The 12,088-nt window shown below is 36.7% G+C and overlaps 1 protein-coding gene across 2 annotated transcripts in view; it reads left to right on the forward strand.

Annotated features, from left to right (window-relative positions):
- Positions 1-4,027: 4,027 nt before the first annotated feature.
- Positions 4,028-12,088, forward strand: part of LOC137574618 (zinc carboxypeptidase) — a 39,589-nt gene continuing 31,528 nt past the window's right edge. The window contains exons 1-5 of one of the 2 annotated variants that reach the window (XM_068286992.1): positions 4,028-4,224; positions 4,286-4,801; positions 4,947-5,040; positions 6,113-6,409; positions 6,467-6,656. In XM_068286992.1, coding sequence (XP_068143093.1) covers positions 4,072-4,224; positions 4,286-4,801; positions 4,947-5,040; positions 6,113-6,409; positions 6,467-6,656 — 1,250 coding nt within the window. In that variant the 5' untranslated portion in view covers positions 4,028-4,071. Of the gene's footprint in view, positions 4,225-4,285; positions 4,802-4,946; positions 5,041-6,112; positions 6,410-6,466; positions 6,703-12,088 lie in introns of those variants that run through there. The other variant, XM_068287001.1, reaches the window with a different exon arrangement.

Genomic DNA, 12,088 nt, shown 5'->3' on the forward strand with positions numbered 1-12,088 from the left:
CAATGCATCACATAGGGCAGTACGAAAACCCATTCATAAGGATATGGAGTCTCCGGCAACCAGCCACAGGGCACAATGAGAGCCCCTATAGGCAGCATGGCGATAACAATCGCATACACCAGAGTGATTGCTGGACTCGATATCTCCATTCCAATGTAGGGAACGGCCGATTTGCCACAATACATCAAACGGGGGCCTAAAAGAATACTCCAGCAGGTGACAGTCAGACTCATGTAGACGAACAGCAGTTCCAACTTAACAATTAAATTGAACAATTTCATTTTACCAATTATATATATTGAATTTATAAATATATCTATAAATTTCTTTACAATTCTTACAAGTGACTTTGAATTCTATGAGTGTTGTTGTTAGCTCTCTTTTCAATACAAATTTTGTTTTAATTCTTTTAAAAACTGTCTTCCAATGGGAGAATGTTCTAAAACAAGTGGGCAATCTTATGTATGAAAAAAGTTACTTCCGAAAAGTGACCACAAAGGAAACGAGACAACCACCGAGATCGATAATATCAGCCTCGTCAAAAATATAAGTCGGATTGGTACCAAATCGGTTTACTGGTAGCCAACCTTGTTTATTTGAACTGATTACTGTCTGCAACCATTCTTCAATCTCCTAAACAACCAAGTTCCTTCATGTTCCTTTTCGAAAAATCACTGCTCGAGACTTTGTCGTTTCGGTTAGAGCCACATGGAGAAGAAATACGATCCAGTTGAGTTGGCAGTATATTCTATGGCTTTAACAGCCTAGAAGGAGTTTACGTTGATACAGATGGCTATGAACTTGCTATGCTTCCTTCCATTCATGAATATATATTCTCTAACGATATCAGTAGAAGCAATAATCACCTATAAATGCAACGAAAACAAATCATTTAGTTCATACAGATATATACATATACATATGTACATATATATATACAGATATACATACATATATGCCTGCTGATCACTGGCTTACCTGTATGTGTGATCACAGGCGTCCTTTCACGATACGCCGCCTCCTACGGAGCAAGCATATATACCATATATACTCATATATACCAGAAACAGCCCAATAAATTACTTGCCCTCATAATATTCACGTCGACCACACACACATCACACATGTAACCCCATCTCATGCCGGGTCAACTACACTGTGACCCATATCAATCCAAACTAGCCACTTTCACCCAGGATAAGCATTTGACCCAATAAAAACTTACTATCAAGTAAGATAAACACTTTTCTAATGCTCTCTAATATCAACCTTTGTAACCCATCCGCTTATTCTATTCTATCAATCAATATAATATTTAAGGCTCCCAAGTCCGGAGAAAGGACAGTCTTAGTCTGGACTTAGAACCAGAAGTACTAAGCAGTGAATAATAAAAGGAATTAGAATCAGTTTTATAGCAAACTGCTTAAAGGAAAAGGAATAGTCCTGTGTGTCGTCCTGCCCTCTGCATCCGAAGGTTTACGGTAAGGCCACGACCCGACACTAGGACTCGATAGTTGGCATTGACCAGCAACTTCTTCATGACGACAAAGGATCGTCATCCTCCCAGTCTTAAATACCCAAGAGGGATACAACGACAAGTCCATTTTTTGTGCATTCACAGGAGTCAATAACAATCTTTAGACTCTTATTCTTACAGACATTATTGCGATTACCCAGAAAGGCATACAAAGGGTAAAGAAGGAAAAAACAGGAGAAGCAAAAAGTAACCAAAAATGAGTGGTTTAGAATTATTATCCAGATTTAAAGGATCTGTCTTGCAGAGGCAAGGCCATGAAAAGCCTGGTAGATATCATGGTTATCAAGAGCCTCGCCAATTCCATTTCAAACTACTATGGGGGGCGTGCTGAGCTAGCGTCATGGTTTAAAAAGTGGGATGTGTCCTCGCGGTATTCGCAGAGGATGACAAACGGTCGCCAAAGAGATCCTCAAAGAAGAATGCAGAACCATGGAATTCTGGAAAGCCATAAAAACTATCCTCAAAAGCATTACCCGGAGAGGAGCACCTGCAAAGATATTATTAGCCAAATGGGTGAAATGTACCAGGGACAAGACTCGGTAGAGCCTTACTATAGGAAATTCAGACAGACAGTGGCTTACCAAAATAGACGAGTTGTCACCAGGAGTCAAGGCCGCGTTAACCGATGTACAAGAAAGAGCGAAGACGAATACCTTCATCAAAGGGCTAAACAGAGACATCAAGAAACACATGGTCTTAACCTGGCCAACAACATTAAAAGCTGCCCTCACCGTGTTAAGACATTTCGGAGGAGTTACAGCAAGAGCTATAACAGAAGCTCCCCGTACAAGCGTGGAATATCCTCCAAGGACCATAACCGCGGTTCTCATCGCTTCGTTAATAATAATATCCAAACACCGATCAACCACAACTAATCAGAATCATAAACCCATCCTAGGACATCATCCCAATCGTCTAACTATGGAATCCGCTCGCAAATAAACAAATAAGTCAAATCGGAATATAGTTTATTTATTTGTAGTCTGAATTGAACCGAAATCGCAAATTACGGACAATTCTTAAGCCTAGCTATAGCTACTAGGCCTTAAGCTAAAAGATTATGCTAACTAGTTAGAAAGGTATTTACAGGATTATAGATGTATATATGTACAATGTTTAATATGTAGGTATTATTGAAAATTGATATTTTGGTAACTTTGATCCAGATTATATAAGATTGTTAAAGGAATCGAGAGGATTAGAGGAGAGGTATTTCTTTCTTATTGTATTGTATTTGAGACAATCTAAGATTATGTGGAGGACTGTGTTATGTCTGTTGCACTGGGCACACTGTGGTGGAAGTTGTCTCTTAAAGAGAAACTCATGGGTGAGGCGGGTATCTTTGGAGTCATTGGAATTTGACGAAGTCGACCCGTGTAATGGTGTTTTCAATTTTTATTTGTGAGTCTTTCGCTGTGGTTTGACTTAGGTTGACTGTCCTGTAATGGTCTAATGTTTTTAGCCAAGATCCCTACTGCATCCTTTGAAGGTATTCTTAATGTAGTTTATTCCATCTTTGTAATTTATATTGGACTCAATTATATTTGGGAATATAGTTTATTAAGGCCAAATGCATTGAAAAGCGATTGAATCTTTACTGATTGGTTAGGTTTCAAGGATTACTATTCTTTTCTTAAAAATAAAAAAGAAATAAAAAGAAGAAAAAAAGGATACATATGTGGGAAAAGATTTCAATGTTTCTTCCTGGTTGAGTAGTTTCACATTTTTAGCTCATACATTAGCATTATATTAACATTTTGTGCGAAATACTTTCCAAGCAATTCATTCTCAGTCACTCTCATCTGCCTGTCTTTTGTTCTCTAGTCTACCTCTCTCTCTCTCCCGCTGCTTGTTATAGCAAAGCCATTTTGATGCGCCTTTCATGTCCAGGCTTCCTTTTGGCTTCTTACTAACTTACTAACGAAAACCTCACGTTGAAGTGCAGAGAAACACACACACACACACACTTACAAACCACATACTATACACCTCATGCGGTGACAACGACTTCTAATACCACCGCGCAAAATATGACCAAAGTCCTTTAAGCGCCTTCGCCCCAGGACAACGCAGGACATAAAAAAAGGAGAAGGCCTAAACACGAACAGAACAGAAATCTCCTTTTGCCAGTTCAAGTGGAAAATTTATGTGCCTTCGGGGCGGTAACTTCATTATGCAATGACCTACTATGAAATGCGGGAATGTGCACAAAATTTATGTGCAAAAGTTGAGAGACAGCCTAAGTAAAGTACAAGCAAAGGCAACGGAAAGGTGGGGACCAGAACCCAGACAAACTGGAGACGACGACTGCCTGAAGTGTGAATAGTTGCTTTCGGTTTTTTTTTTTTACTTTTTTTTATGTCTTTTACATTGTGTCTGATAAACACTGAACGGGGTACCTGGCGACCAGCGAGCCAGCGAGCTTCAGCCACAGTGATAAGCGAACAATATTGCTCCTAATCAGCCAAACAATTAGTTGGATTTCAGTTCCAGTTCATGCCGAGAATTCAAAGTGAAAGGTACTTGAGTGGGAAATGAAGGGGCAAATACTTTTGATTGTCTTGATAGGATGCGGCCTTGTCTGCGGCCTTGAAAGTGTTCGTTATGAGAACTATAAAGTCTATCAAGTGAGAGTCGATACTGCAAATCAATACAAAATCCTGTCGAATCAACAAAAACAACTTAAGGTAAACACCTTGGGCTAATTAGTAGAATGTTTGGCAAATAATTACTTCTTTTCCTCTATAGCTTAGCAGTTGGCGTGAGGCACGTCAGTTGGGTGAATACTCAGACATAATGGTTCCACCATCCAGTCAAGAGCAATTTGAAGAATTGCTTAATAGATTCAAGTTTGAATATATGTTGAAAATTGCAAATGTTCAAGAAATTATCGATCAGCAGACACCTAAACAGAGATCAAGCTCCATGGACTGGACTCAATATCATACCCTAGAGGAAATCTATGAATGGTTGGATGTAATTGAGGCGAGGTATCCAAACATTGTGACACCCTTCACCATCGGCCAGTCGTATGAGAATCGGACAATACGTGGCATTAAAATTTCATACAAAGAAGGCAACCCGGCCGTGTTTATTGAATCGAATATCCATGCTAGGGAATGGATCACATCGGCAACCATCACATATTTCATCGATGAGTTGCTAGTCCCACGAAGACCAGGTCTTCTTGATATAGCTAATAATATCGATTGGTATATCATTCCTGTGCTAAATGTAGACGGGTTTTCATATTCTCATGAAGCGGTAAGCGGTTTTTTTCCTCTCAAGATTAGATTTCAATCGCATCAATTAACATGTGCCGCCTTCTTATCGCAATTGGGCTTATCTCTCTAAAAGTTTATTAGTTGATAAACTAACTAAATAGTGCTAATCAATTGACTACTTTCAGGAACGATTGTGGCGCAAATCGCGTATGCCCTCAGACCCAACGGGCGAATGCATTGGCACTGATTTGAACCGTAACTTTGATTATCTATGGATGTGTAAGTTTTTAGTTCGATTTCCTTTAATATAACTCTAAATACCATAAGTTTGTTAAGAATCCTAGAAGAAGAAACTTACTCTTGACCAACAATTGTTAGACCAAGTTGTATTTGTCTTCTTCATTCGACTATGTCTAGGATGGAAATCTATTTAGATTCCTACAGAAAATAGGATAGAAAATATCATTTTATTTGTAGTGACCAGGGCCAGGATAGAAAATATATATGTATACATACATGTATCCTAACTTTAAATTCTCCTACCCACTTTGTCTCTTTCTATTTGGCTAGTCTCATAGTCTGCACCTTTCTTGTCTCTGCGATACAAACATTTAAACAATTTTATAAGTTCTCTGCTTGTTTGTTAAGTGAATGTGTGACAAAATGACCTCTCTTTCATTTCTTTGATGTACATATACTTATGGAAATGTCTGAAATTCCATGACCCCAACATTTCCTTTGATAAATTTTAAAAACAAACTGCCATCGAAATCACTTGAGTCTAGAGATTTCTGTGATATTCCCCGAGTAAAATTTTCCAATTGAATCAAGAGCTGAAATCTGGAGATAAACTAGGATACCTACGTGAAGTAGGATTTAGACTCACGATTTAGGACACGCAAAGGCAGAAAGACCTTGGATAGCATAACACAGGCCAATTACCATTTTGAGGCAAGGATCTCATCCTTTTCCCTAATTCGGAATATGCACAAAAAAAGGGGAAAAATTGAAATTGAATTCTTTATCTAAGTTATCTATTAATTATTCTTAGTCTGGATCAAAAATGGGATAGTGAAATTTTTGTATTTTTTTCTCTTTTCTTTAATTGTCCTTGCATATTTTACTAATTGTAAGTTGATTCTAGATATTAACTGTAAATTTGGCATGGATTAAAAGGTACATTTCCACATTTAGTTGGGACATAAGATCCTTACGTATAGATTAGATTTCATCGTCTTGTGTAATCAACAGATTGAAACAAAGCTTAAATGAACAAACATGAATTGATTTTAGAGTGGAAATTTTTGTTCTTTAATCTTTTGCAAATTCGCTGATTTCGTTTTATTTGCAGTGACCGGGGCCAGTGATGATCCGTGTTCGGAAATTTATGCAGGACCTTCGGCCGAATCTGATCCAGAGATAAGTCAAATGACTGCTTACATTGACAATCACATACCGGACGGTAGTATCAAGATCTATATATCGCTTCATTCGTATGGCCAATATGTGCTCTCGCCCTGGGGCCACACCGATGAAGAATTCCCCGAGCATTATCCACAGATGATGCATGTGGCAGAAGGGTTCGCCAATGCCCTAATCCGAAGATACGGCACAGTTTTCACCTATGGCTCTAGTGCCACAACCTTGTGTAAGCCCATGATTTTCTAAGTAATTTCTGATTGAATTAAGTGTTCCTCGTTCCTAGATCAAGTATCAGGATCAGGCAAGGAATGGGCGTATGCCGTTAAGAACATAACCATACCCTACACAATAGAGCTGCGTGATAAGGGTCAGTTGGGTTTTCTGTTGCCACCAGAGGATATCCTACCAGTGGCTCGGGAGCTGACGGATGGCTTTATAGGCATGATAAATGCTGCACGGGAAGCAAATGTTTTGTAAGATGTTGAAAAACTGAAATAAATCAAACTCCGCCACCCACCACCACCACCACCACCCCCTCTGTCCATACTCCACTGTGCCTCTAACAAAGTCTGAAACTGCGAATCCCCCCTCCAGTGAGGGTTTTGGCCATCAGACGACGCCACTGTGACGAAAGCTTTTGCTCCGCCCCCCAACAAGCAACCCGAACAGCTACAGAAACCGAAGCTTCCAATCAGAGACGAGTGACACGACGACGAAACGAAACTTTTCGCCGAGTTGCGACATCGTTGCACTGCAGTTTTGTTGCCCGTTGTGATTGTTGTTGTTGTTGTTGTTGGTAGTCCCTTGTGTTTCCTACATTGCTTTTTGTTTTCTTCCTTTTTTCGTTGCTGCTTCTGTTCTGTTGCTTTTTTGTTCCTTTTGCGTTTTTATTGGCACAGTCTCCGCCTATTTTCAACGCGCGCGCAGCATCCTGCCGGCAGGGTACAAGTGTGCGAAGAATGCGATATAAAGCTCCTACACATAACACATATCGGGAAACGGGCAACAACACAATCGAAAGGACGTCGCAACGAATGGCAAACGAGCAAACGACCGAAATATGGCGTCCGTCTTGCCTCAATAACTACATATATATGTATGTATATCCTTCTCTATATGGTATCCTTGAATATATATATATATCCTGCTCCTGTTATTCTTATATACTGCTCCCCAGCTCTCATCTTGTCTCCTTCATTCATTCCGATGCTGCTTCTCTTCTCTTGAACGTATTTTTTTTGTCCTCTTTTTTTGCAATTTGTCTAATGAAATTGCGTTTTCCACTTGCGTCGCTCCAGAAATGAAAATAAAATAAAAAATATAGATACATAGATAGAAAGAAAGACACTGAAAGAGAGAGAGAGAGAGAGACGGAGACGGAGACAGAGATGGGGACAAAATTAAATAAAAATAGTCGTACGAAAAATCTTGGAAAATTTGAGAAAAATATTACGTTCGCACTTTTTGCACAGGACTCCTTATGTGAATGTCCTGTGTCTGGCTTTTTACTCACTGCTCATTCTGCATATAAATTGAAATTTACTAGCAGTCCCCCCACCTCACCCTACCCCAGCACAACCCACTCCAACCGTGCTTTCAATGAAGCTGCTGATGTTGTTGTCAGTTGCACCTTTATGACAGTTTTCTTCTTGCCAGCCACTTTTCTGTTGCTACCCTATAACCCGAAATGGGTATATTCGATATATACCTACACAAATGTGTATATATATAGACAGGGAGTTTAACAATCTATTAATATAATCCATAACTTAATGTATATACTAAGTTTTTAAGACCAAATGCTTAGCTTGCCTCTCTCTTTGACTTGGTTTTTGTATTAGGTATTACGCAGTCGGTGCCCCCATAGATTTAATTTATTTTTTCTTATGTTGGTTTTGTGTCTTTTTTTTTTTTTTGCTCCCGTGTTGCGCATATTGTGGTGATGAATTTTTCTCTTTGAGTTATACTTACATGGAATGAGAATGAGCTGGCCAAATGGCTGGAAACAGTGGCAATAAAGGAAAAATAGAATTACTTAGCCAAATTGCAAAGCTTAAAGAGATGAATTAGAAAGAAAATAAACCTAGAAGAGATATAATGCAATAAAATTAAGATTTCTCTGGGAAACATATAAATACCCCTTTTGTCTTTACATTGTAGATATTAGATATAAGATAATTGAAATTATTAATTGAAACCAAATTCGAAATATCAATTCTATAGAATGACAGAAAAGTTAATTGGAATCGACAATATTTAATGAAGTAAAGTACTATGCGGAGGCGGAAGGGGGCGTGGCAAAAATTTGAAATAAACTCAATCACTTAGCATACTACAGGAGCTTACATACCGAATTTGGTGGCTCTAGCTTTTGTAGTCTCCGAGATCTAGGTGTTCACACAGACGGACATAACTAGATCGACTCTGCTGTGGATACTGCTCAAGAATATATATCATTTATGGGGTTGGAGGAGCTTTCTTTTGCCTGTTACATACATTTTGGTGACTTTAATATACCATTTTACCCTATTGGTGCATGGTATAATGAAAAGTGAATGAATTGAATGACTATTGATGTAGAACTCATTCACACAACATTCAAACGAAGCAAAACGAACGAGTTTGAATGCAAGACAATGAAATGCTATGCATTCGAAAACAAACTCTGATTTCAGCATTTAGTAAATACAGTAGAATTTGGTTATAACGACTCCGCTTATAACGTCCGTCCGGTTATAGCGATTAAAGTTCGATTGGTTGGTTATTGGTTGGTCCCAATACAAACTTATATGAAAGGTCCTCCGGTTAGTACATCTTCCGAACATAACGAGGAAAATTGTCGGTCCCTTGAGCGTCGTTATAACTGGATTCTACTGTATTTTTATCGTATTTCTTTGTAATACATGTGATTACTATATGATTAAATTAGTCTGGTAGCTGGCTCAATGGGGGTTAGAATCCCCTACAGAGACGAATTTTTGGTCAAATAATAAAGTAATATTGAAAGCTAGATCCTTTTTGATCAAATTATTAGTTGTTGTTGCCTCCAATTCAAGATAAGACAATTTCGAATATATCGAATGATTCAAGTGCCTTATGCTTCGACACTCAATTCATTGCCTTTCATTAAACAGACTTATGTATTTTTAGAGATTTGACAAGTACTTACATTTATACTCATTCATTACATTGTGTATTCGAATGGATTCCATTCGACTTTGATTTTACTATTATTCAAACAGTTTTCTAATCTTAATACTTAATATTTTAATCGTGTACAAATATTTTTGTTCACCATTCAGATATACTATGTCCATCAGCCTGTTTGTCCACCTGTCAGACTACCAACAGCTGCAATATCAATATCAATTCAAAATACTTGTTCTTGTACATCCTAAAACAGATATCAGCTGTAGTTACCATAGCTAACTAACTTAGAGCTTTTGGCGGTCTTGCAGATTAGATGTTTACAATAAAAACGTAAGCCCAACTTGTTTGACAGTTGCTTATAACAGTAGCATTCAACATTAATTAAGCATTCTAGCGAGGTTTATCAGTTTCGATTTATTCTTCCATGGATATATGACTACAAAAGCAAAACTACAAAAGATATACACTGAGGAGCAAAACTGTAACATTTGGCTGTTTCTTCAATTTTCTGTCTGGGTGACCAAATGACTTTAAACTTTTAGATAAGAGAGTTAAATAGTTACAAAATCAAATGGTAGAAGAATCATCATTCAAGGTTAACTCCGAACAGAGTTATGAGCTACGCAACTGAAGAATGTAAGCTAGTGTTACAGTTTTGCTCGTCAGTGTACATACATACATCCATGTGCTAGATTCCCAAATAGCTCTGTGACAAATTTATATACTTTTTTGTTGGCTAAGATAATGTATGTATGTATATACATTAGCCAAATATAGGTACATATGTATATACATAAGCCCCTTGGCCTTTATAGAGTAATACATACATACATTAAGAGCATAAGGTGGTATTTGTATTTTCAAAAATTTGAAGTTTTCCAACTGACAAGTTTCTAATTTGGGCTAATATTTACTTGGCCCGCAATTTTCCTTAAATATTTTCAATATATCCCCATAATTTTTAAAGTCTGCTGGTTAAGAGTTGATTTGCCAGCAGAACACATCACATGAAAAGTTTCAACAACTTTTCAAATTAAGAAGAGAGTTTTCAAAAGAATTAAAATATGCAAAACAATTGCTTATGGAATGTAAAGCGAATCGTGAATTCTAAATTTAGAGTACGTTGCATTATTTATTCAAAATCTAGAAAAGTGCTTCTTGTTTTCCTTAAATTGAGAAAGATCTAGGATAATGAATAAGTGAACCTTCTAGGACAGTTCTCTTCTGGGATCAAAGCAGTTTCAATAAAGTCAAAATTTCGTATAATAACGGCCAAGAAACACAAGAATCATAGACTTTTATGATGGTGTCAATCCCAAAAACAGTTAAAAAGTTTGTCTGAACAAAATTATTTTTCAACCGATCGTTCCTATGGTATGAGTTATGATAAGGGAGGACAGATCCTGCTGAATCCGAGATATATGTACATACATATATATATATATATATATTTTTAACGTTTAATATATATTTGTTGAATCTACTCTTAAATTAGAGCCTAACAACAACTTTGAGATATTTTTCTTAATAAGATAAATCCTGGGGATACTGCAGGCGGCCCTAATCACTTATTATTGGGTTGGTCTGTCATTTCTTTTAAGACGAGTTCTATTATTAGTTCGCTTAAGGGAATTGGCAAGAACATTATACATATGTACATATGACTACCTTTTATTATTGCCAATGTACTTATCTTTTAAAAACCAAATTACCAAAAAAATCCGTGCTTATGGTAAGGGTATAATAAATTCAGTCTTACCCTTTAAAACTTTAAAAAAAATTTTGAAAAATTAGATCAATTTTTAGTAAGATTATAATTGAGGTTAATTGTAATTAGACTTTGTTAATTTTTTCACATTTAATTATGTTTTACCTCTAAGAGAGCAAGGAATAAAACCCGAAGGCTGAAATGGTAAATCAAAGTCGGAAACGGAATGAACCTCTCGGGTCGATTTAACTAAGCATGAGTTGACTATTTAGTCAATGTGATTAAAGGGCATTTATTAACAACAAATTAGTGTGCCTAATTCAATTTTTTATAAGTTTGTCTAAATTACAGATTAATTAAGAATTTAAGATATAATTAAATACACTGTGGCACTTTTTGTCTCACTAACAAAAAGAATGTCTAATTGTAATTAAAATATATAAAAATTAGGTTAAAGGACTTTTGGTTAGAGAGAGAGAGTTAAAGGTTACATTAACTGTAGAGCCTAGACATCCTGGTGATACAATTGCTTCTAAGTATTATCCTTGCAGTTTATTGATATCTCTTTATAAAAAGGTTAGGTAAGGAAGGGACATAACAAAAAATGGGAAAAAGGCTCAACATATCTGACCAATTTTGGCTTAAAGTTGAAGAGAAAACAATGTGAAAAGTAATTTTTTAAGAGTCAATCAAATCAATAAATAATTATTCAAATTTAATCCTTATTAAATGAAAGCCAATTATTCTGTAGAACAATATTTATAGATGGATTCATAATTTACAGACTCAAAAGCAATCAAATTTTTGTATTCTGATTAATTCGTTGCTTTCCGTTTTATTCTCCGTTTGTGAAACTAGTCACCATTCAGAATTGATAATTCAATTCTTTCAATCTCGATTGACAACCAATTTAAAAATCAAATCAAAGTTGCTTTGATTTTTGGACCAAGCCTACAATAGCAGAAAAAATGCTTTAATTGCTGCCAAAGCAATAAACTTCAACGGCAATTGACGCTTGACACTTTTGCAAAAGGCCTAAAAGTGGAC

Source organism: Drosophila tropicalis, unplaced genomic scaffold, assembly GCF_018151085.1.
Source record: "Drosophila tropicalis isolate 14030-0801.00 unplaced genomic scaffold, ASM1815108v1 contig_115, whole genome shotgun sequence".
In the NCBI taxonomy this organism is placed as follows: Eukaryota; Metazoa; Arthropoda; class Insecta; order Diptera; family Drosophilidae; genus Drosophila; species Drosophila tropicalis.